Source organism: Hesperophylax consimilis, chromosome 2 (assembly GCF_061612785.1).
Source record: "Hesperophylax consimilis isolate HC1 chromosome 2, BYU_Hcon_1.0, whole genome shotgun sequence".
Taxonomy (NCBI): Eukaryota; Metazoa; Arthropoda; class Insecta; order Trichoptera; family Limnephilidae; genus Hesperophylax; species Hesperophylax consimilis.
The window spans coordinates 36459415-36485044 of NC_142837.1; the positions used below are offsets into that span (position 1 = coordinate 36459415).

Genomic DNA, 25630 nt, shown 5'->3' on the forward strand with positions numbered 1-25630 from the left:
GTGAATGAACCTCATAATTTGGGGACTAACCCGTGGAATTGTATTCTACATGATTCCTTACTAGTGACACATAAAATGTTTTTACACTATTGACATTATTGAAATCACTAGATACATGATAACAAAATTATGTTTTTTTCGGAATAACCTTGGACGGTTTGTTTCAACCTGAATAGAACTTTCACAGAACTTGAAAATCAAATTTGAAATTTAATGAATTGTTCAAATTCTGTGAAACAACCCGTCTTTAATGAATAAAACCTCAAATTGTGATATTTGATCCTTGAAGACAATGTTAACGACTCTCGAACGATAAATGTGAAACAAAAGGACAGGAAACCTTTCAGTGGCATCTAAGAATTGAGCCTAGGACCTTTTCATTACCAAGGCTTTCCTCTAACCACTGTGCTAATTTTACCATATCAACTTACGTCATTTTAAATGTTTCATACTGCGACTGAAAGCTACCAACATTGTCTTCATTTTGCAAACGCAATTGGCTGCTATCTTTATGTACGATTGCCAGATTTTACCCAAACTAAATGCAATATAGTTCAATTCTTAGATTCTATTTTTGGTTCCTTGGAACGAGCAATTTGCCTAGTTAGGAACTAATAATTTCGACCTGATAAAGTATTATAATCTATAATCACTAAAAATATTTGAATTATATCTTGTATCATATTGTATTGTGTGTAAATCTAAAGGAATAAATAAATAAATATTAGCGAGAGTCGTTCATACTGTATTCAATGATTATTTTCATGTACCCCAAAACCAATATATATTTACATCGAGAGTGTCTGTGGCAAGCGGCGTGAATTTGGTTTGCTTACAAATCAAATTTTTTATTTAAATATAAATGAAATTTTGCTTACAAGAGGAAGGTAACTGTCTATATGATATTTCGAAAAACCACCCCATCCCATTTTTCCACCCCTTTAAGCAGAATTTTTTTATGGTCCATCTGAGAAAACATATACATCTGATTTAAAAAAAAAAACTCTGCATAATGCTCGGGCAACGCCGGAGACTTCAGTAAGTGCAATATTAAACTATAACGCGACATAGTATTGATTGTCTTCTCGACCAATTGGATAAATGGATCCTACTAACCTCCCCTCATTTCTTCTTCTACGTCTTCTTTTCCATATGCGTAATTTTCCAAATGAAAAAAGAAAATGAAAAGTTATCGGTTCTGAAAGGGCAAAACAAAAAGAAATCATTTTTGCCTTGTTCTTTTCCAAAATAACTGCCGTGTAAACGGAATAAACCAAGATAAACAGACAAAGTATAGTTCTCAAAATATATTGTTGAAGAGTATTGTTATATATTGTTGTCGGAATCCCTAATAAGATATGGAATAACTGGACATTCAACAAAAACAAATCTTCTTTCAGTCCAAAATGTACAATATTCTTTGGTAAAATTATTACTAAACAAAACTAAATACGAACAAAGACATGACCAAAGTCATTACTATACAATTATGTACATTTATTATCTGTTCGTGCTATATTATGGCTTAAAATTGCGAGTCAGCATACATCTCAATCTGAACATAATAAAATAGTGACACATGTTCATAATACAAGACTAATTGCAAACGATGGACTTGTAGTTCCCAGATACCTGAATAAATACGGTCAAAGAACTCTAGAATATCTCGTTCCAATAATTTACAACATGTTATCAAACTCAATAAAAAACTGTGAATTGACTCACAGAAGGAAATGTATGTTTAAAAAATGGTTATGTGAAATAATTTTTTTGTACTAATGTAATTATGTGTATATTTTATGTACTTGTTAAAATTGTATATGTATTTAAAAAGTTATTGTTAAAAGAACCCGTTAACAAACTGATATTAATCAGTTTAACGGGACTTAATAGTAAAAAAACTGTATTTTTGAAAGTGAATAAATAAAAAATAAAAAAAAGTATTTTTCAAATACATAAAATTATGCAACGATTCCGGAGGTCTTGGGTTGACGGGTTATTTCACGTTTAATTCATATGTAAATAATAGAGTAGTAGACCCATATCTGAATAGCCAGGTACTTTCCCACCTTTTTATTTTCAATCTCCTACCCTCTAATACCCTATAGCTTCACAACAAACCTCAACTAGAGATGCCATAATCCTAATGGCTCCGGTTAGCAGAGATCAATTGTGCCTATTGTGTTGTATTCACATTAAAAAAAATTAATTTAACTATCAAATCGATGATCTAAGCAATTTTGAAGTCTGAACGGTCCCAGTTCTTTTGATCAAAATGTGATTATCTGTTCATCAATACACTTATATCGTTATACTTGCCAGCTTGTATATTCTCAATCAAACGTTGAAACGGGCCGATGTTTGATATTAAGCGGGGATCGCTCAGTTGTTTTAGAATAAAATGCATACCAACTTTAATGAAGTGATAACAACACATAAAGTGGGGATTAGAATGTTTTATTTTCAAATCATGTTAAAGTGTGGAAAAATTAGCGCTTCCACAGCGCTAATTTTTCCCTTTCACAGCAGTTGTTATCATGAGTCTAAATTGAAAATTAAACCGAAAGGGCGGGTAGCTCGTATTTGTTTAAAACGGGACTGCAGGAATTTAACGAATGAATTGACAGATTTCCTAATAAACTATCAGTAAAACACGAATGTGTTATGGCTATGTCAAAACATGTGTTGATAAAAATTCTAATATTTTCGCATTTCGTCATTCTATAATTACAGCAAAAACGGAGTTTTCCGATGTATTGTGAAAGTTTAAAATAGTTTATTAGAAAATGGCCTGCTATCACTTTTTTAACAGGATTTTTATAAATCGGCATTGCTTATTTTTCTCCAAGTGTAAGTTAATGGTCAAATAAAATATTTTTTAGGATTATCTCCCGAAGCGAATAAAATTAGTGTTCAAGCGGTTCAGATTTAAATTTGAGAAAGCCTTCTCAGAACGTTACTATCCAGGAATGCTATTTTTTTGTTTGTTTAGTGAACATTCAAATTGTAAATATAAACTTTATTGCCGTAACATGTAAATTCTATTGCTTTCAAAAGATAAAATTTTACTACCCAGAGAAATCTTTCTTGTAGGTACGTTGGTAAATATTTAATTTGAGATATGTAAGGCGTGTGTGGCTGGAAGTATACTTAATAAATAGTGAAAAGGAGGAAAAGGGATGAGAGTGTTAGGAAGAATGGAGGAAAAAAGAGGAAAGGGAGGAAAGTGCTGTACGCCATAAGCATTGATATAAACTACATGATATTGGTCTTTGCTAAAACTTTTTTAAATAGTTTTTTAACATTAGTTCAACCCATGATGCACTGAGGGAAACAATTCCTCTCAGGGCCTATATCGTCTTGGGGGATGCAGTGTAGCGATTATTTTAGGAAAAGAACTTGAGGAACTTCTGGGAAGGAAAAAGATATGTTAGGTAGGAATCTGGGGGTAAGTGTGTTTAGGAGTGACTGATATTTGAATCCACCCCTCCCACTGCTGTGCTCTGAGAGCATTGCTAGAGAGGTCATAAGGTCTCCTCAACCAGTCTCACCCGATCTAATATAGACGCATCTGTGGCCAAGAGGCGGACAAACCTCACGACATGAACCCAGGTGAGTCTGCAAACCAAGAACCACTTGGGGTGACCTATGGCAGAAGTGTTGGCTATCAAATAAATGGTTCCAGGGGCAACGACACCTGTACCCGCCTCCCAAATTGAAAAGATTAATTGCATATGTTAATACAGGGTTTTCCAATAAGAGGTGTTATTTTGAATAGCCCGCTATTTCGGTAGATGTTACTTTTGAAGCTGTCATTTTGTTTCAGCAACATTTGACAAGTAAAAACTACGCCATTAATAAAAATGGAACGATACACGCTTCAACAACGCATTGAAATAATTTAAATTCACTTGAGTGAATCAAATGCAAATCATCTTGAGTGATGAGGCTCGATATGTAAAAAAAAATTGGGTCAATCGAAGGACAAATATTCAGGAACATTATTCTTTGATAAATTACACGAAAAAATATAAGATCTCTGATATGCAGCCTTAAAAAATTGAAAAACACAATTCAAAAAGTTTTCTGAAAAATTATACATAAAAAAACAAAAACTTTCATTTAAATGTAGGTATATATGTTATTAAATTAAAAAAAAACAACGGTAGTAAAAATCTTCGTAATAACAATACAGATAACATTTTCTCTCATACAAACAAGAATTGCTTTTTATGTGTGATTAACTTAAATAAAAATATTGATATATAATTATGAAAAATAAATATTACTATGTATATCAAATGCCGTAGGTCACCCAAATTGTTTCGCTACGTTTTGTGACTTAGCAGGGATGCTTGGGTTCATGGGGTGAGGTTTGTATAGGTATTGGAGGCGGATGCGTCGGCCAACCTACTGGTGGCGGGTCTGGCGGGTAGGATCTGGAGAGACTGGTTGAGGGAGACCTTTTGACCTCTCTATCTGAACTGTCTCTCGACCCATCGCCTTGCACCACAGTGGGAGGGATGGATTCATATAGATCACTTAAAATGATGGGATTTATTCACAAAATAACTAAACCTTTCAAAGATCCTCGATCAATTCTAACCCTTTACTATGCCTTAATTAGAAGTAAACTTGAATATGGAAGCACTATTTGGAATCCACATTATGGCAAGTATGGAAACATTATAGAATCGGAGAAGATTAATACCCTTAAAATAAGAAGGCAATTGACTGACCTAATATGTTTGCTTAAATTTATCCACGGCCATCTTGATACCTTATTATGTCTTAGTAATATTGAAATAAATGTCCCCAATTCCCATTGTTTAAGTCACCATAGCATTTTTCACCTGAATATTTTCAAAAATAATATCGCCTAACCCAAATGTGTCGACTGTATAATAAAATTGAGTGTGCTGAAGTAGATATTTTGGTCGATAACCTAAACTGATTAAAAAAAATGTTCTGCTGCTGCTAAATAATATATTAAAATAATTATATTATGTATCACTGTAACTCTCCTATTATTATTTGTCATTTTACTGAGCTTATGTATAATTTTAAATTATTATTTGTTTGGTTTATTAATTGTACGTAACCTGTATTTAATTGCATTTTTACCTGTATGCATGTAATTTGTACATTTTTGTCTATAACTTAACTGAGTTTTTGTAACTGGATAGTTCTCATGTAAGTGAGAACATCTGTAAAAACCCAGTATAAATAAATAAATTCCAACCCACTCGTCATACCTTTCGTTCCCAGATCTTTCTCAACTTCCTTCCGCTAAATTGCTCCTCCGCACAGCATCCTGAAAGATGGTATAGGCCTTGAGAGATTTATTTTCCTCATGGCTTCCTGTGTGGAGCTAATGTCAAAAAAACGTATGAATTATTACTCCGTTATTATTGTCGTGTAAATGAATTTCATAAAATAAAATAAAATGTTTTTTTTCGTGATTTACCGCACAAGTTTGCCGAACGCTCAAAGTTTGTATGTCTATGTTTCACTAAAAAAACAATTTTGTTACTTTTAACTGACTTTTTCATGCAATTTTGTTTAATTAAAAAAAATCCCACAGCTTTTCATTTTAGGTAGTTGTGTTCCAATTTATTTTATTTTTTCATATTTTATAGAATATGTCATCTAGTTTACTATATATCGATGTTTAAAACAGAAAAGCGTAAACATATCACAATTCACAAATTACTGGCGTCGCTTGCTCCCTCCCTCTCTTTTCTCCCGAGTCTGCGCTCTGTGAACAAAACGTAAACAATAAAGACCGGGAAAAAAGGGCTTTGTATCTGTAGGTTCCGCTCACAGCCAGTAATGACAGGAGTCGGCAACCGAAAAAATATTTTTTGTTATTATTAATTTTAATTTTTACTGTAAATGTAATTCACAAGGACTTTTCATAACGTTGAGTCAACAAGAAATATAAACGGAAATACACACAAATTCTTTAACCTTCTGACAGCGTCTTGAGAAATATAACGGTCAATATGCCAGAAGCCTGACAGATAAATGCACATTTCAAAGCTCCATGGATGGCACTAACGTTTCAAATTCATAAGACAAAAAGCAGAGCTTTGTGAATTTTATAGTGTTTACCGGACGCTGAATAAAATGATTTAAAAAATATATTTTGGGGTGGGTAATAAAAAATTTCATTTCTTTAAAATTCTCATGTTTGTATTTGTCCTCCGTGGCATATAATTATAATTTAGCATTCATAATTTTTTTTTGAGAGTTGGGAACCCATTAAGGCAAAACCGTTAAAGGTTTAACGTAACTGTTTGAGAGGTTCCTTTAAATTGATCGTGTTGTACCATTTCCCATTCGCAAATAAAGTGGAGTTTCTAACTAATTTATACGTCTTGTAAGCCCTCATTTGAACTCTTTTTACCAGTCGCATTATATTCCGACACTTTTCTCGAGAAATAATAATATTTCCCACTATAACTTTTTTTCAGTGTGTTATAAAATATGAGCAGTAAAAAAACATTTTGTGCCGAAATGCCAAGCATGTTGTAACTCTCCCTCAAGATATATGAAAAAAAAACAGTATAAGTGCAAACCCTTTCCTAATCATAAATAGCAAAATAGTAGTTTAATAAAGTAGTCCCAATCCGAATCCTTGTGGTACTCTCACAACCATGCCTTTTAAACGGTGAAGAACGGTAACGTAATTCGTAACTGTATCAAAATATTGCAACCCTTTCTTGAAGGAATAAAAAATGCTCAAATGAGTAAAAATGTAGCTTTTACAATTTGAACATTTTTATCCTCGTTGAATGATGAATAAATACACTGGGAACCATTACAAATATATATAACGGATCCATTGCCAATTTTAGTAAGGATACCATTCACTTTACGAGACAATATTGTTCGGATGAAATATTCTACATGATTTATCTGTCAATAGGTGCGTTCGGGATTCCGCTCCAATAGACGGATTTTCAAACGAACTAATTTTTAAGTAATACGTTTAGTATAGATGCTCAAGATGTGGTAATATTATAATAGTTCAAGTTTATCTTGTTCGGTGTCATTCGTTACTATCTGAGAGTTTACAGAACGTACGCTCCTTATAGAAAACCGCTAAAGGGGTTCACAATTGCCTAGCAAATACATAAATAAATCTTTCGATTTAAAATAAAATAGTTTTACTTAAAATGGTGAAAGGGTGGCTTACTTGAAATCATGCAGTTGGCCTTAGTACTATGACGGTAAAACGTTGAATGCACTGGGTTGCATTGTAGTGGCAGAATGCAACCTACAGCGGAAACACATAGCCGCATATTGCATGACGGCGCAATGTACGGCTTTTACAACATAGCGAGAGTAGCAGCAAATAGCCGGGATTCTTCAGCGAATAAAACGAGAAATCAGAATAGAAGGAGAAATCAAAGGGAAATATCCGCTCTGCAATATCCTTTCACGAATAAATGAAAATGAAAGGATGATAACGTAATATTCTTCAATGAATATCTGGAATAATAAATTTTCAAAAGCTTCATAATACATATATATATATTTAGTAAATTCATTTGATTTTTCGATGTTTCTCGCGGAAATATGTCCCGTCACATTCGAATACTATTTAAAAGTAAAAAATTTAAGTGTGAATAAGTACCTACTGATGTTTTATTTTATTTCTTTCTTGGGATTTGTTAATTCATTCCGACCAGTGTGGGAATGGCCTTAGTGTTAACCGAAAAAATCGAGGTACGTATGACGTCCTACGTACCCGCCAGATTTCGAACCTTTTGGCGGGTATTCGAAAATGATACCTTATCTAGGTACTTACAATTAAAAAAAATACTTGTTTTGTTAGAAGGTGAAAATTTGTCCGATATTACTTATTTGGGTATTACGAGGTCAAAAGGCGTGAGAAGGGAAGGGCATAGGGAAAAAGAAGACTGGCTTTTCAGATATGGTCACAATAAAGCCAAGGCCATTTTAAACCTTCAGGTTGATTTGATCGTTTTAACAGCTCACATGGTCTCTAAAAAATCATTTTTATGGTGAGAAATATGATCTTAACGCTGTTAAAAGAGAAAACTCCACGTTTTGTATTCAAATCTAAAAGTTAACCAAAGGAGAATTAAATTGTACAGCTGTATGAAACCCAAGGTTCCGACGGCACTTTTGAAATACCAGAGACCACAAAAGATAAAAGTAAGGTGATAATAAAATGTTGATGTTTGTAATACATTTGTGTAATTATTATTGTTATCGGTAATTTTAGTTACAAAAAACGTAGAAATCAATTAAAAAAAAAAAATTACATTAAATTTTTTTTAAATTTTATATTTGTTTATTTCTAATAAAAAAAATTTATGTTAGTTTTCGGGATACTTCATAAATTTACCATTTATTTGAATTATATTACAAAATATACCGGAGGGGGTTAAGCAACGTTTTGATTCTAAATTATGGTATTTTGACAAGACAATAGGTATTAACAACATACAATATCTACTGCTCTGATTTTAGGATGAAAGAGTAGATATTTGGTTCAATGAAATAACTTTTCTATTGGGTACCACCATATTATAAGATATCAAAGGAATTATTCCGCAAAGTTTTTTTTTAAGAAACTTTTTCAATCTAAATAAAGTTACTTGGTTATGAAAAGAAGGCTTTTTTATGATCAGAAAATGTTTATCTTCAATTATTGAAGGCACTTTCAAATTCGTTTTTACTCCCCTATGAACGATTATTGTGGCTGGAGGCTTCTTTACTGTACAGGGGTAAGATTGAGAAAATAATTGAGTCGGAACGTATTTTTAAAGAAATTTTACGTAAAACGTTTTTTAGGCTTTATATTTTTAAGAATTTTTAGGACTGAGCCTTGTGACGATATTACGTTATTGTACCCTTAACCTTTCCTTACTGTGCTGTGTATTTACTACACATTAATTCTAATAACTTTAACAACTCTTTAAATATAATAAATTCTGGGTTCAGATTTTAGTTATTTCTCCGTTATACATTTATGCACTGAATTAAAAAATAATATTTTACATCGTTTTCAAATTCTATTAAAAATCTGAAACAAATACACCAATACAATCAACCGTGTGACACTGCTAGGCAAAGAGTGTGCCAAGAAATGACACGCTATTGATGTCCCGCTTTAGTTTGCTATGAGTGAACATGAGAAATCCACACGTCCGCAGTTGTATTTTTATTTACCATCGATACCTTCGACCGCATAGCTGTGTGTGTGTTAGCACTGCTAGCCGCCAGTCAGTTGGTCGCGGACCGTCGTTAGATGTGGACTCCTCGCACGTTTTTTTAGCATCTGCCGATGTTTTTTCATGTTTTCAACAATTAAATTACAATTATTATCACTTTTGAAATAACATATAATAAACATAAGCTATTATTAAATCGCTTATTTTGAGATGTGTATTGACTACACAGCACCGGAACGCGTGGTTTTTTTTAGCACAGCAAGGGAAAGGTAAATATTATAAAAAATACCATTTTCTCTGATTCCTAACTTAAAACAAGTAAATTTTTATTTTATATCCGTAGTAGATACTGTTAGAATCGAATTCTAAAAGCCACCATTTAGTAACTATACATTGCTTGAAATTTGAAATTGTTTTAGCTGCTTTTAATGACCAGATATGAATATTCCGATATTTCTCCACGATCTTCTTCTCCATACCATTCTCTTCATCATTATTTCCAGCTTCACATTATACCCCGATTGGGGTTACCATTTGCCTTAGTCTCACTAGATCCAGACGGTTGGGGGAAAATCTCTCAAAAAAACTCTGTCTCTATATTCATAGGTAGGTAGGTAGGTACTCTATAGGTAGATTCTTCCAATTTTCGGAAAATATGTTACTTAAATCTTCCGGTTTACGTAATATCTATTTTTAAATAATCTCAATAATTTAAAAAAATTATAGGGTCAGCAGTTGTGTACTATTAAAGTATTTTGTAAGGCATAAAGAGTACGAACCAAAAATAGCAACGTTTCAGGAGCGCGATTCCCAATTCATAAACTGTGTGTACTTCTATTGGGTGATTGAGTGCCAAATGTCTATTTTTAATTGAAATATATTTCTTTGATTTTATTTATTTTGATACCACGAGATTATTAAAAATCTAATATTATTCTTTTTGACTTATACTCTTTATGTTTGGCATGATATAAATGTATATATTGTGTAATTTTGTACACTTAAAAATTGGTTTAATATTTGTTTTATGACGTGACCAACATTTTTGAACTCTTAGAGTATAATTTAATTATTTTCTTGTTGACAACACGAAGAAATAATAAAAATGACTAAGATAATTCGTTTCCACTCTCAAAGGGAATATTCTTACATTATTTATGATGAAATAAACTTATTCGATTCAGAAAATGAGACGACTTTAAAAAAAATTCTTTGATCAATTTATGACATTTTATCTTTATAGCAATACGTCTGGGAAAACATTATTTGGATATTTCGTCTAGAATCGTGTTTTAAAAACAGTTTTGTATCCGATCGAGCAAAACATTAAGTAAAGATCTTCTACAAAGTAAAACGCTTTCATGTAAAAATAAATTAGATCAATTTTATATATTCTTTCTATTTGAAAACAAAATGAGTTTTTTTATTTTATTTTTGTTAAATATAGAAAAGAAAACTTATTCATTTGTAGCCTTTCCTAAAGACACTTCAACTGTGAATTACATTTACATAGCAATTACTAAGGACGGGTTGTTTCGGAGAATCTGAACAATTCATCAAATTTCAACGTTCATTTTCAAGTTCTGTGAAAGATTTTTTCAAGTTCTGTTTTTATTTCAGTTTTGTCAAGCAACTAGCCTACAATGATATAATAACAGAACTTGAATAAGTCTTTCACAGAACCCGAAAATGAACGTTGAAATTTGATGAATTGTTCAAATTCTCCGAAACAACCCGTCCTAAATGTAATTCATAATTGAACTGTTAATTATAAGTTGTAGAATTTTAAATGAATAATTATCTAAACAAGATTTAACACTAGACCAGCGTAATAGGTACAATTGTAACTTTCGCGATTATTGATTGCGATTTTTTGTAGAAGTCGTAGTGATCTGAAATTTCGGGACGATTCTGCATTCTCTTAAATACTTCTAATTCAATTTTGTCTTCGGTAATGAATGAATGCAGATCTTAGAAGTGGAAATTAACCCGCTTCCCATCCTCCGATCGAGCTGCAACTCGGCATATAGACTCGTTGTCGTTGACAATGCATTCGTTTGATAGAAATCACACAGAAGTGGACGTATATGCATTTTTCTGAAATTGGATGACATTACAGCAAAAAATCTACGACATAAATGTCAGTTCTACGCGTTACTAACGCGGTTGACTCCTGTCCACGTGGAGAAAGGTTCAATTTTCAGTCAAACCCAATTTTAAGTTTTCTTTTATTTTTGTTTAAGTTCCAATAGACACATAAAAAAGTTCATAGCAGTGAAACAGTCCCTGAGAAAAAAGGTTCAATAAAAAACCTTTGAGATACAAACCGGCCCAAGAGATGGCACAATTAGGTCGAAAATTGAAAATAGATGTATTATAGAAAAAAAATCTTTTCGTTCAAAAATAAATCTTTTCCGTTTTTGCGGTACTTATAGATATTCTTAGAAACTGAATGTATATCACAAATAGATTGCATGCAAACCAAACAGCTTTTTCTAGTCTTACGTTGTTTCCATTTCTTGTCTCAGCAGAACTAACAATGATGAGATACAATAAGATTTTTCATTCAAAATAAAATTGTCCCGCTGGCACTGGCAATAGACTCTCATTTTAATTAATTCCAATGAATTCGTAACGATAGTAAACATATTTTTAGGCGAATACCTACGAATGTAAGTTATTTATATTTTAGATCAATAAAAACAGTACCCCACCATTAAAATATTTTGTGTAAAACGGTTTTAAAATTTTATAAAAGGTTTTTCAACTATAAAATTAGTAGTTAGCACCAGATTTTATTTGTCTAGACAATGAATTAATTAATAACTTCCCGAGGTACTGATCTAGAAAAATGAGATTTTAGTAATACTAATAATAATTGTCTACGCCTGCCAAGGCGATTTCGACCGTAGATCCGTCCATTACGCCTGGCCGCACGCCGTATTTTTTTGGAAACGACTTCTTCACTTATGTCGTTAAAATTCCGAATTTATTTTAGGGTATTGTACTTTCTTAAAAAACGTGATTTAGAAAAAGATGCAGAGCTTGGAACCTACTGCAGGAGGACCACTGCAGAGATAAGTCTAAAGAATTGTTTTATGGGTGTGTCCGTGTTGACAGAATAAGGTTTTTTTTTAAATTTATTAGCCTGTCTGACGCCTAGTAGCCGAAAGGTCTTATGTAAATTGGCGAAAACCGTTTTCTTTCAAATTGGAATAACTGAGAGTTCTAGAGATTTTCTCTTCACTGGCGAGGACACACAGATTGATGCATAGAATATGATTAATTGTTTTGGTCGCCGCCAAATCGTTTAGCTTTTCCGTGTCGTTTTAAGTGTCTGCTTTAACTCAACCGTTTTGCATTTAGTCTGTCTGTGAAGTATTTATAAGTGCCGTTATATATGTAAAGATCAATTTAGATTCTTCTTTAATTCGTGATTATCGTTTTACGTGAATACCACACAAGAGTCCTAACTGCTCTCAAGCATCTGGAGCCAGTGAGTCTATGGCATACCCAATAAATGGCTATGTTGTGAGGCCGAAGGTAGCGGGGAGGGGAAGGAGACGGGAAGAGGAAGGTTGGGGAGTATCTGGCTATTCATATCTTGTAACCAATCACGGCTAAAGCCATTTCAAGCAATTCAATTGTGAATGGTGGTTTTAATAAGTAAACTCATTTTCTAACGGCGCATGCCCGGATTTGAACCTGCGATCTTGAGCTTGCTAGTCGAGAGCCTTTTGTAGAAGAAATGGAAGGTCGCCCACAAAAAGGCCTCGTATTTGAAGGGTTATCTTAGAGCCGCGAAACAAATAATCCAACACCTTTTACAAAGTGTTAAATCTGTGAATGTGTGTTTTTTCTCGGAAAGGATGTATTTACGAAGGATTTCTGGTTTCACAGACTAATAAATTCGAGTTTCTTTCCAGTTGAAAGCGTCGCGACGTTTAAAGCGCGCCCGAAGCTGAAACCACGGAGCTTCTTGCAAAATTAAACCACCCAGTAGAAAGAGATAAATAATTTTAAATGCGGGTTTTCAAATGCTAATGTTTTATAAAATTCCTTTTTATTCGTGTTGGGTTTCACAAATAAAGAAAATGGTGTGCGAGCGCATAGTGAAACCCACACGCTTAATGAAAAGAGAAGAAATATTTGCGTAATACATTTTCACTATTCAACGAAAAAATATTCCCTTTTCATTAGTGTAAAGTGGCTGTTACATATATTTGAATGCATTGGATAGGTTTTTCTTGGTACGGACGCTTTAAATCATTGCTTCTCAAACCTAGTGTTTCTGCTATCGTGGTACGAGAACACGCCGTCAGATGGAATGCAGGAAAACACTTCTTCTTCTTGACATATAAATGTATTAAATCACAATATAATTGCAGAAGATCTTATTTTCCTCTGCACAAACTTATACTGAAAGAAATAAAGGTCTAGTTTCCTTTATTCTTCAGTTTTCCCTAGGTTTACATAAACCTAGTAATTATCTCACGACTCACTGCGTAGGTACGCATGTACCTACCAGTTATTTCAACACTAGCTCCTGCGTAGGTACGCCTGTACCTACCAGTTATATGAATACTGTCCTTTTTCTGGGAGGTATCTGTATTTAAACTAAATTTTTGAAGGACATATTACAAAAATAAAGATGTTCCACCCGCTCGTCGGAAAACAACATTCTTAAACATAAAAAATAAAACACTTAACTATCCTAAATAAAACAGACGTGACTTAAACAATACAAATATTTTAAAGGGATTATTTTAAGGGAGATGAAACTTTATTTGGGGCTTTTATTACTATGGGACAGGGGTGGGAAAGATATTGAAAAATATTTTTAGGCATAATGGTTTAACTAGGGTGATCATAAAATAGAGAGCGGACAGCTCTATTTGAAAGCTGCCGCCGCTTGAAGTAAAGTGTCACGAATTCTTAAATTATAAATGATACACAAACAAGACAATATTTTTTATAAAAATACCAGGCCAATGAATTGTTTTATTGTAGGGTCGAATCTGCAAATGTGGGAAACTACACTAACTTTGAAAATACAAACTGTGAGAAATGGCCTGAAGGCTAAATTTTATTGAGCAATATGTAAAAGTCGCATTCTGGAAGATCCACCTAGGAACTTCAAAATATATTTTTAAGAATTAAATTGTTGCGTACTTTGAAGAGCGCCTCAATAAAAACGTTGGAAAACTATGACTAAAAAAACCATTTACGATTTAGTGAACTTGTTGCGTCTAGTTCAAAATCAGTATTTTCAGAGTAATGGATTTTATATTCATGACGAGATCCCTCAATTTATTCCATAACCCTGCGGCTAGCTATGCTGACTACATTGAAGTGCTTGTTGCGGTCTGGTGCGGTCCGTCAACGAGTTTAAAGCCTTTTCCGCCCCCATCTTGCTAAACCCTTCCGACCACAGCAAGTTTCAAGCTGTCATCTCTTCTCGCTAGATGTCTAAAGTATCGGAGAACACGTCTTAAGCATATCGCTCAGGGTCTGTCTTTGATTATCAGCTTTTGCTAAAAGGGTGCGTCAGATATACAAAATGACGTGACGTAATAGTTAAAACTATTACGAAGATTAAATAAGCGAAAACATAATTACAAAGACATCGAAAATCAGTTAGAATGAAGCTGCTTCTAAGCTGAACTCCGGTTTCGATAGAAGATAATTTTTCTTACTGTTGTTTTACAAATTATCTATTTTCAACTCATGTATAAACGTTCTCTCTCCATCCCGTCCTCGCATTCACGTTTTCCCATAGTATTTCAGACCACGTATTTTCACTTGGATTATTTCATGGCGTCCGTGGTACCGAGGGCCGCGGTGCCTCCGGCGGAGTCAACAAACTTCACCCATAAAACTTCCTCAGGAGAACGCCATGTGTAATGGCAATAATGCTTTGTTTAGAGGGGTTCCACAATTCCACATTTGTACGGTTTACTGGGGAAATTCATTGTGCAGTCGCTGTGGACAGCAAAATAATAATTAAACATTTCAAACATAATTACACACATCGCTTCTTCTATGATATAATTGTATTAATATAAATACCCCACTAGAATTCCAATTGCTCTCTACTGTACGAAGCCAATGGGACTATAACATTCCCAATTTGAATGTTGCGTGTGGCCGAAGAGAATGGAGAAAAAAGACGAAGAAGAGAAATATTGTGAAGTTCTTGGCTATTCAACACGGATAAAGCCATTTCAAGTAATATTTCAATTCTGAATGGTGGTCTTTCATCAGTGCGGTAGTATCTTCCACACAGAAATGTGCTACAAGTTATAAAACGTGACGTTTTATTAATTTACTAGCTGGGCATCGCCACGCGTTGCTGTAGCTAGGTCTGTCTGTACATATAGAGAAACAATAGCGCGTGTTGATTCAGTTTAAAAAACACGTTTTTACTTGTCACAGATGACATATATAAAATAGAAATATATATAAATATATATATATATATATTTTTATATATATATATTTATATATATATATATATATATATTTACATATATTTCTTTTTTTTTCCATATACTAACTCCACACAGGAGGCCCTGAAGAAAATAATTTCCCTCAGGGCCTATGTCATCTTTGGGGATGCTGTGTGGAGAGTCTTTTTGTGGAGAGGAAGGAGTGAACATGGGTCTTGAAGAGTCCCATGTTGTAGGAGGGAGGAAACACAGAGGCCGGCAGTTCGTTCCACAGCCGAGCTGTTGAACTTAAGAACGAATCGTAGAAGCGACCCGTTCTCATGTGACAAATGTCAACCGTGTACAAATGTTGGGCGCGCGTTTGGCGTGTATCCCGACTACGCACCGGTGCCGAAGGGATCAATGACGCTAGTTCCTCAGAGCATCTTCCATTGTAATACCGATAGAACAAGGACAGCATACCTACCTGACGCCTGTGCTCTAAAGATTGCAGTCCGTTTGTTAAGATTGGGGAATCTATCAAACGGACCGCCCGTTTTTGCACAGAGTCAAGGGTTTTTTCAGGTATTTAGGGGCTCCGGACCAGAGATGGCTGCCAAATATGAAAACATTTGAGTATTCGAATGCAATGTTGTGTCGAAATTTCAAAGAAATCGGTTAAGAACATTATGAAATTTAAGATTTTGAACAAAGGTTCATTTATATTTTTACTATCATCAATATCATTTAAATTAACTTATTTTCGAACGCCGAGATTCAAACACTCAACCTCTGTATTGGTGATCGAGGCTCACGAAGGCTGTCTTTCTCAACAACAAAACACTTAATGATATAATTTATTTATTTATTTTTTATTTATTTAGTAAATAAAACATTTTTACAAATTAAGGGTAATCCCACAAATCTGTCATATGGCAGCTTGTCTGTAAATTGTTTTGCTGTTTTGTTAAATATAAACTTTTAATATTTGGACGAGACACCAAAATGCTAATACAGATCACATTCTCGGTCTGAGTGTGTTCCCAGACACTGCTCTATAAACACAGACAGCAGAATAATCATATGTTCACTAGTGCACATTGCACATGCAGTATGCAGTATGCACATTTGCACACAGCAGTAACATGGACGTGCTCAGACGACAGACCGATTCGAATGAATTATTGCGCAGTTGAGTGCATTTTAGTGTTCCGCTGCCAGACTAGGCAGTCAAAGGCTAACAGTTCAAATGCGCTGAGGACTGAAATAGCCGAAAAGGTTTTGCTAAAGGAAGTCAGTTTTCACGAGTAGGTTAGTCTGGATTCTTCTTTGTATGTTTTTATATTATGTAACTACAAGTTTTTTAAATATTCTCATACAAATAAATTATTTACAATGGACAATTGTAAAATCAGGTATCACGAAAAAAAGGAATTGTAGACAGCCCTGATTTATTGATTTTAATCACCTACAACATACCAACTAGAACGACTCGATCGAAAATTAATTTAATTGCAACAATAATATCATTTAGATACTCGCTTGTACCTAGATTGGATGTAGTTGGCAACACTTTCGCAGAAATTGTAGATGTGTTCAACTTCACGGAATATAGTTACAATAAGACCATAATACCATTTCATTAAGGTTATCAAACAGTTATTGAAGGAATAAAATATATTTAAAAATTTATAAAATCTGTGCAGAAGAAAATTATTATGCTAACCTTCATTATATATATGTATTATAAATTTTAAAAGAATTTTTTCTTTTGATAACTGTTCTACTGAATTAATATATGTTTTTAAAAGCCCACATTGGGGTGTCATAAATAAATGAAAAACTACGTAATAAATATTCCCTTATGACATTAATATTTAAAACGAATTGCTGTTTTCAACGAATTTCCCAACAGAAATATTTTTTGAAAACAAATTTAATACAAAACATTAAAATTTCGTTTCAAAAATAGAGGATTTTTTTTCACAAAACTGAAAAATATGACTCTTTACAAAACTGAAAACATACTTAATTACATAAATAAACGTACCATGAAAGGTTATTGTCACTTGGATTTTTTAAAGTTCTTTAAAAATAGTTACGATTTTTTTGCAACGTGGGTACTGCCACCCCTGGAACCATTTATTGGATAACCAACAACCCTGTGGTTAGCTGATTTGGTGATTTTAGATGACATAGGCATTTACGGAAATCATTTTCCTCAGAGCCTCCTATGTGATTTCATCGACCCTAGGGCCTAGGAGCCGAACGACCCTTTTCAAATTGATGAATTCAGGTTTTTTTCAAGTCGGTATAGATCGCACTTTTCATTTTTTTTCTGTTTAATTACTTCGATATTTAATGTCGATATCTATAAATATTATTTTTGTTATTCAAATATCTATGTTCTGAAATAAAATAAACATTTTTCCAACATTTAAAGTGCTTTTAAAGAACTATTTCTATGATATATTTATGAAGCCATTAAATTGACATCGGGTGTCAAATGATTAAAAAAATTCTATTCTATTCTTCAATTATACAAAGGCATAGTAATAAAAATAACTTATTGAACACTGAATCATTTTTGGAAACGACGTGAATCGTTGAGAAGCCAATCAATTTAATTGCCTACGCACCTGCCAAGTTTTGTATGATATTTCCATAGATATCTTTTTTGTTAGCGACCCAAATAATGACATCGAAAAATTGAGAGAGAGAAAAAACATTTCAGAACTGTCGAACAGTTACCAGGCTGAATGATCACGACATCAAAGTGGCGATGGCCCTCGCGAGAGCCGTTTGTATGGGGTGATATTGTTTTTTTAGAAATCGCTGTTCACTAGGTCGGCCTGCTCCTGAGAGCGCCTAGCGAGTCTGTCACGGAGGCTATTGTACCCAGGAGGCCAATTAGGTGATTGACATGTTTATAAGTTGAAAAAAGGAAGAGATACATGGCACGTAGGTTGCCGGAGGAACGATAAAAGGATATGTGGGAGTACCTAGAAGTCTTATTTTTACACTTGATAGCTTTAATGTGCCAAGATATCCACCGTGGATTTCTGACGTGTCCGAATCCGTGGATTTGCTAGGATTTCGCACTTGTCTCGATTTTATGGTTTTCTTATCCTTAGAAAAAGCAACTCGTAAAAAATAAAGTTTTTTTCACTATTACACTTTTATTTTTAAGTGTCTTTTAAATTGTTTACAAATTTCTATCCAGGAACTGAAGTCGAAAAATCTATCAACTGAGACACATACCGATTGGATAAGTGCCACCAAAAGTTGACAAAATGCATTGTCTTCTACAACGAGTTTATCTGCTGAGTTTCAGCTCGGCCGGATATCGGGAAGTGGGTTAATTCCCACTTCCAAGATTTGCATTCATTGGCGAAAACAAAAGTGCAATTCAAATAGATTTAAAAGTGATAGATTTAAAAAAAGTACTTTAAAGTGCTTTACAATGGTGACCGGATTAATCATCACAATAAAAATTCATCACATCTTTAAAAAGTTATATAAAGTCATGGAAAGTGATGAAACAAAAATTTTATTAACTGGGTTAGCTTAAAAAAAAATTTTTTTCATCGTTTTTAGTGACTTTATATCACTTTTTGAAAGTGTGTTGAATAGTCACTGTGTTGAGTTAGCATGGAACCCTTAACAATATATCTAATTCGCTTGTCTAGGAAATAAAATAATACAGGGTGACCGGGAGTAAAGCGCGCTAACTTCGGGAGGTGATTCTACATGACTGTATAAGATAAAAGATAAATAACTTTTTTCGAAATTCGAACAATTTTTTTCACACACAAAAATATTTTTCAATAGATGAATATTTATTTTCATATCACTCAACTTATTTTTACCAAAAACTACCTTAAAACTTTGAAATTTCGAAAAAACTCGTTCTCCAAAGATAGCGCACTTTACCCCCGGACAACCTGTATACAGCGCGTCGCAAATATTAACGTCTTAATTCCAATTATTATTTTTTTAAATTTTTATAAAATTAGAGTGAAAAAAACATATCTCTGACAATATAATAGAAGTAAACCTGGGAAAACTACATAGGATAGATGGTATATCAATCTTTTCTAATTATATACACACATTATCAGGTAAGACAGAAAAAATTCCAGAAACATCATTGCGCAAAAACAAGTTATTACAAAAATAGTGGCAGCCAGCTTTCTGTGGCCTAGTGGCATTTTACCCCTGTCAAGGGAGGAAGGCATCCAACGGTTTAGTTCGTATGATTCAGTAATCGATAAAATACTTGTTCGATGTGTTCTGTTAATAATGTATGTTCGGGATGGTGTCAACACAAATTTATACATGCGTGAATTCTACGTATCAATTCCACTATCACTTTCACGTGCCACTACCGGAATTACACACGGATAAAATTACACATTAACGAAATTGCACGTGGAGAGAATAAATCCTACTGGAATTGATCGCATATTAGAATTTTAGGTATGTGCTAAACTAATTTCATATGAAAAATAAACAAAAAGTTAGGTTATGTTAGTTTTTTGACCACCGCGAACTTTAATTTAACGTTTTAATTTAATTTCATTTGAATCAAAAATTGTTTTTCTTTGATGTTTTTCACACTTACAGTTTAACTAAAAACGCGTTTTAAATTTTAAAGAACTGATAAACAAGCGTTTATCTTACGCAAATATTTGTTCATCAGTTGTATAAACTTTAAAAAACGTCTATTCTTAATACGAGTTTATAAGATTTATGTACAGACAGTGTTGTAAATCGTTATTGGACGATTTGTATTTATATTATGCTATTTTTCCGTTTTTTTTGTCAAACCTCTGTTTGTTGTGTACATGAATAAAACAAAATAAATATTTTAAAAAAAATTACATCGTCGTATGACACGATAATAAGTAAAATGTAGGGAAAAGCTAACGGATGATGAAGATATTGACAGGCAGAGGCAAGTATTGAGTATAAAATGTAACATGCTCAGTAGAAGATTTCGACTCTGTAGTCCACGAGTGAAAATGACGCTCTTCATAGACTTTTGCACCACCCTGTACATATGCGAGCTCTGGGCAAACTTCAAAAAAGAACAATGGAAAGGCTTCGGGTGCAATATAACAACGCTTACCGATTGATGTTCGGACTCCCCAGGCACTGCAGTGCCTCCTCAATGTTTACAGAAGGGCGAGTTCCAGGATTTACAGCTCTAAGAACCAGGGTTGCAGGACTGGGGGGAAGGATAAACTATTCCAGAAATATTCTCATCATAGAATCCCTTATGACTTCTGGATCAAGCATTGAAGACCATTGGAGAAAGATACTTGCTCCCCATAGACTAATATTTCAATGTTGCTCCCACAATTTTAGATTCGATGGATTCCTGTGCTTCTTTGCTATGATTTCATTTTAATTTTAATTTTGAATCTATTTTTTTATTTTCTTATTTTTTAGTTTGATATTTTACATTATTTATAAAATACCTATGATGTAAATATTATGTGTACTTATACTCTCTATGGGATGTGTGGAATTGCACTCACCTCCCCACATCCTGAAATAAATAAAAATTATTATTATATTATTAAAGCAGTTGGCACTCACCACGTCGATGAGCTGACTGAGCTTGAGTCCCATTTTGACCGTGAGCCGGTCCGAGTTGTTGCCGACGGGCCTTATCAGCCTGTTGTAGTTGCTCAGTAGGTCGTCGTACAGGCGCTTGGCTTCGGGGTTGGCCGCGGCGGGGCCGCCCGCCGCACACAGTACCAGCGCCACCAGCACATACACCATCTTAGGCTGACTCCACCCCTGTAACAAGGAGATATTGCATTAGTACTGTGGAGACTCTACCAGCATATACTCCATCTTACGCTGATTTCAGCCCTGTAACATTGAGACAACTCATCAGCAACAAAGGTAATCTACCAGCATCACCACTACCTGACCCCACCTTTGTAACAAGGAGACAACTTTTTGACCAAAATTTACTCTACCAGAACATACACCATCTTACGCTGACTCCACTCCTGTAACAAGAAGATATCACATTGGTGCTGTATCTAAGGCTGACTCCAAAGTAACAATGAGACAACTCATTAGCAACAAGGTACTCTACCAGCATCACCACTACATGACCCCACCCCTGTAACGAGGAGACAAGTTACTAACAAAGTTACTCTGACTGACTTCACCCCTGTAACAAGAAGATATTTCATTAGTACTGTATCTAAGGCTGACTCCAATGTAACAATGAGACAACTCATTAGCAACAAGGTACTCTACCAGCGGCACCAGCATATACACTATCTTAGGCTGACTCCACTCCTGTAACAAGAAGATATCTCATTGGTACTGTATCTAAGGCTGACTCCAAAGTAACAATGAGACAAATCATTAGCATCAAGGTACTCTACCAGCATCACCACTACATGACCCCACCCCTGTAACGAGGAGACAAGTTATTAAAAAAAAGTTACTCTGACCGACTTCACCCCTGTAACAAGGAGATATCTCATTAGTACTGTATCTAAGGCTGACTCCCATGTAACAATGAGACAACTCATTAGCAACAAGGTACTCTACTAGCGGCACCAGCATATACACTATCTTGGGCTGACTCCACCCCTTAACGAGGAAATATCTCATTAGTACTGTTTCTAAGGCTGACTACAAAGTAACAATGAGACAAATCATTACCAACAAGGTACTCTACCAGCATCACCACTACATGACCCCACCCCTGTAACGAGGAGACAAGTTATTGACAAAAAGTTACTCTGACTGACTTCACCCCTGTAACAAGGAGATATCTCATTAGTACTGCATCTAAGGCTGACTCCAATGTAACAATGAGACAACTCATTAGCAACAAGGTACTCTACCAGCGGCACCAGCATATACACTATCTTAGGCTGACTCCACCCATGTAACGAGGAAATATCTCATTAGTTCTGTATCTAAGGCTGACTACAAAGTAACAATGAGACAACTCATTAGCAACAAGGTACTCTACCAGCATCACCACTACATGACCCTACCCCTGTAACGAGGAGACAAGTTAATAACAAAAAGTTACTCTGACTGACTTCACCCCTGTAACAAGAAGATATCTCATTAGTACTGTATCTAAGGCTGAATCCAATGTAACAATGAGACAACTCATTAGCAACAAGGTACTCTACTAGCGGCACCAGCATATACACTATCTTAGGCTGACTCCACCCCTGTAACGAGGAAATATCTCATTAGTACTGTATCTAAGGCTGACTACAAAGTAACAATGAGAAAACTCGTTAGCAACAAGGTACTCTACCAGCGTCGCCAGCATATACACTAACTTAGGCTGACTCCACCCATTTAAAAAGGAAACACATCATTAGTACTGGAGATATTGTGTCACCGCCAACATTGCATACCTCATTTTAAGCTGACTCTACCCCTATAATAATGAGACAACTCATTAGCAACAAGGTACTCTACAAAGCCGCCATTACTTATTCCATCTTAGGCCAACCCAACACATGTAACGAGGGGACAACCCATTAGCAACGAGGTACTGAAGGAGCGCCACCAGCATGTACACCATCTTAAGCTGAATCCACCCCTGTTATAAGGAAATATCTCATTTATACTGTGGATACTCTACCAGCACATACCGGCATGATGCTTGAATAAAAGTCGATCGATGATGTTCCAAATTGATCAGATAAACCTTCAAGATAAGCAATAAGGAATTTAACTTTAAAAGAATATTTTAATATAGATGAACGCCGATTCTGAAAATGTTGCTATGATTTTATGCTCAGAATTAATAAAAAGTTCTTTAAAAATGAATTAAAAGCTTTTCTGAGTATACGCTCCATGATTGGTCGAACAAAATGTGATCAAATATACTCCGTGTTATTTTTGTACAACCTAATAATTAATCTCTCTTTCTGTTACATGCATATTATAATAATAAGAGTGAGAGGTCGCTACACAGTTTTGTATTGTGTGTTGATCTGAGTTATTGAGATGATTTGTGGTTGTCTTTTTAGTTTAATCGATTGTTCTAATTGTTCTAACTTACGAAGTAGTATCTCCTGAAATTTAAGAGGGTTTTAATTTTAAGACACAACAGACCATAAGTCAATTGAAATTTCACATAGTACCTTCCGGAATTTAATAAAATAAAAGATTTCGTTCTAACTTCAAGCGAACAACATTAGATGCACTAACAAGAAGTTATATTTTTCATCACCACAATCTCAAGGCACTTCCTTTGGCGCCCGAACTTTCCCACTTTATCAAAGTTTATCCACACCATAAGACGTTGCACTAAGTTAATTTAATCCCAATGCAAAATGCATGTTTAATGTTAACATCATAATATTAACGATGGCCGCATTAGAGACTGCATAAAGAGCGTTTGTTCTTTGAAATTTGAAAGGACCCGTGGAAAGTCGAAGAAAGTTTACGTATTGGAACCACAAATTATTTTTCATGAATTGCATACGAACTTTAATAATTTATTATTATGGGGAAGTTTTAATAGTATGCCAGTAGGGAAGCTAAGAAACTTGAATATTAAACAATGAGGTTAAAAATCTGTTTACTGAAGCAGCATGCTACCTCCAATATTGCAAAAATAACAAAGCTTTCTCTGTCTGGTATTCTAAGCGAAATACAATTATTTTTTTTGTATAACAGACTGCGTCCGTATAAACATGAATAGTAACAAAATACAATAAAACAAAAGAGGTAAGTTCTAAAGACGAGACAATACCCTAAAATAAAGTCAAAATCTTAACGACGTAAGTGAAGAAGCCATGCACAAAAATATGCGACGCGTGGCCAGAATTGGACAGACTAACGGTTGAATTTGCTCTATCAAATCTCTAAAATAAAGAGGGAATCTTATAGGCCAATTAGTAATTCCGGCAGTCCCAATTTTTTTATATGTTATATAAACTGATCCCCTGATGTAAAATCTGAGTTTCCGACCTTGGCGCACCTGTGCTCGTGCCGCCATTTTGAAAAAACTGGCTGAAATCGGGCCAAAATCTGGTTTTTCCCAAATATCTCATTTTCAATGCAAATTTCGGCTAAAATATTTAAACAAGTATAATAGAACATAAAATTACCTACAACTTTTGATAAAACAAATTTCTTCTATCTCTAATAGGTACCGAGGTAGAAAGTCGTAAAGGTGCGTATATTTTTGAAAAAACAAGTTTTTTGCGCGACTAGGTTTGGTTTTTTATAAATACCTCGTTTCCAGTACAATTTTGTGAAAAATTTATTGATAATAATTTTGTAAAAAATAAAATTTCGTTAAAGAAATAGGTATATAATTTATATTTTTTATCTCTATTACGTATCCAAACTCTAATCCACCAAAACCAGGCCAAAAATTGAAACAGAGGTTAGGTGTTTTAAACTTGGCATTCCTTGATTTTATTTTCTTTAACAATTATTGTTCTAAGAACATATACGTTGACAACAATCATCATGCCTGTGTCAGACCTAGCTATAAATATAGTAGATAGACTATTTCAGCATATCGGTCGCCATACATTCCCAATGGGAAGACCACTAAAATAGGCCAAGCCACTACATTTGTGCTCGCAGCTTGGTCTGACATGCCTATCAACGTAATCACAACATACATTTAAGATTATTAATACAATTAAGATGATAAGGTACATAAAAAAGATAAAAAATTGTTATTTTCGTAAAATTAACATTTATTGACATTCTTTTCTTTATTAGTTAATTTGTCAGCATGACAAAAAATAAAATTAATGGTAGATCAGTTTAGACAGAAGTACTAGCCCTTGACTATAGTTTCTTACTTCTGGCCCTGAATAGCTTCTTCATCTGTCTTATCACCCAAATTTGTGGCGACTGGGTCATCATATTCCTCGTCATCGTCATCAACGAAGGCTTCTACAGCATTCTCGCAGGAGTTGCCATTGCAATGAATGCAGAGTAGGGAACATTTCAAAGCCGACA

At 34.2% G+C, this 25630-nt stretch overlaps 1 protein-coding gene across 1 annotated transcript in view; it reads right to left on the minus strand.

Annotated features, from left to right (window-relative positions):
• nAChRalpha1 (nicotinic acetylcholine receptor alpha1) overlaps window positions 1-25323 on the minus strand; it is a 136913-nt gene extending 111590 nt beyond the window's left edge. The window contains exons 1-2 of the mRNA XM_089642541.1: window positions 25303-25323; window positions 21242-21433 (exon numbers count right to left, since the gene is read on the minus strand). Of these exons, the coding sequence (XP_089498667.1) occupies window positions 21242-21433; window positions 25303-25323 (213 nt within the window). The remainder of the gene's footprint in view (window positions 1-21241; window positions 21434-25302) is intronic.
• Window positions 25324-25630: the final 307 nt, after the last annotated feature.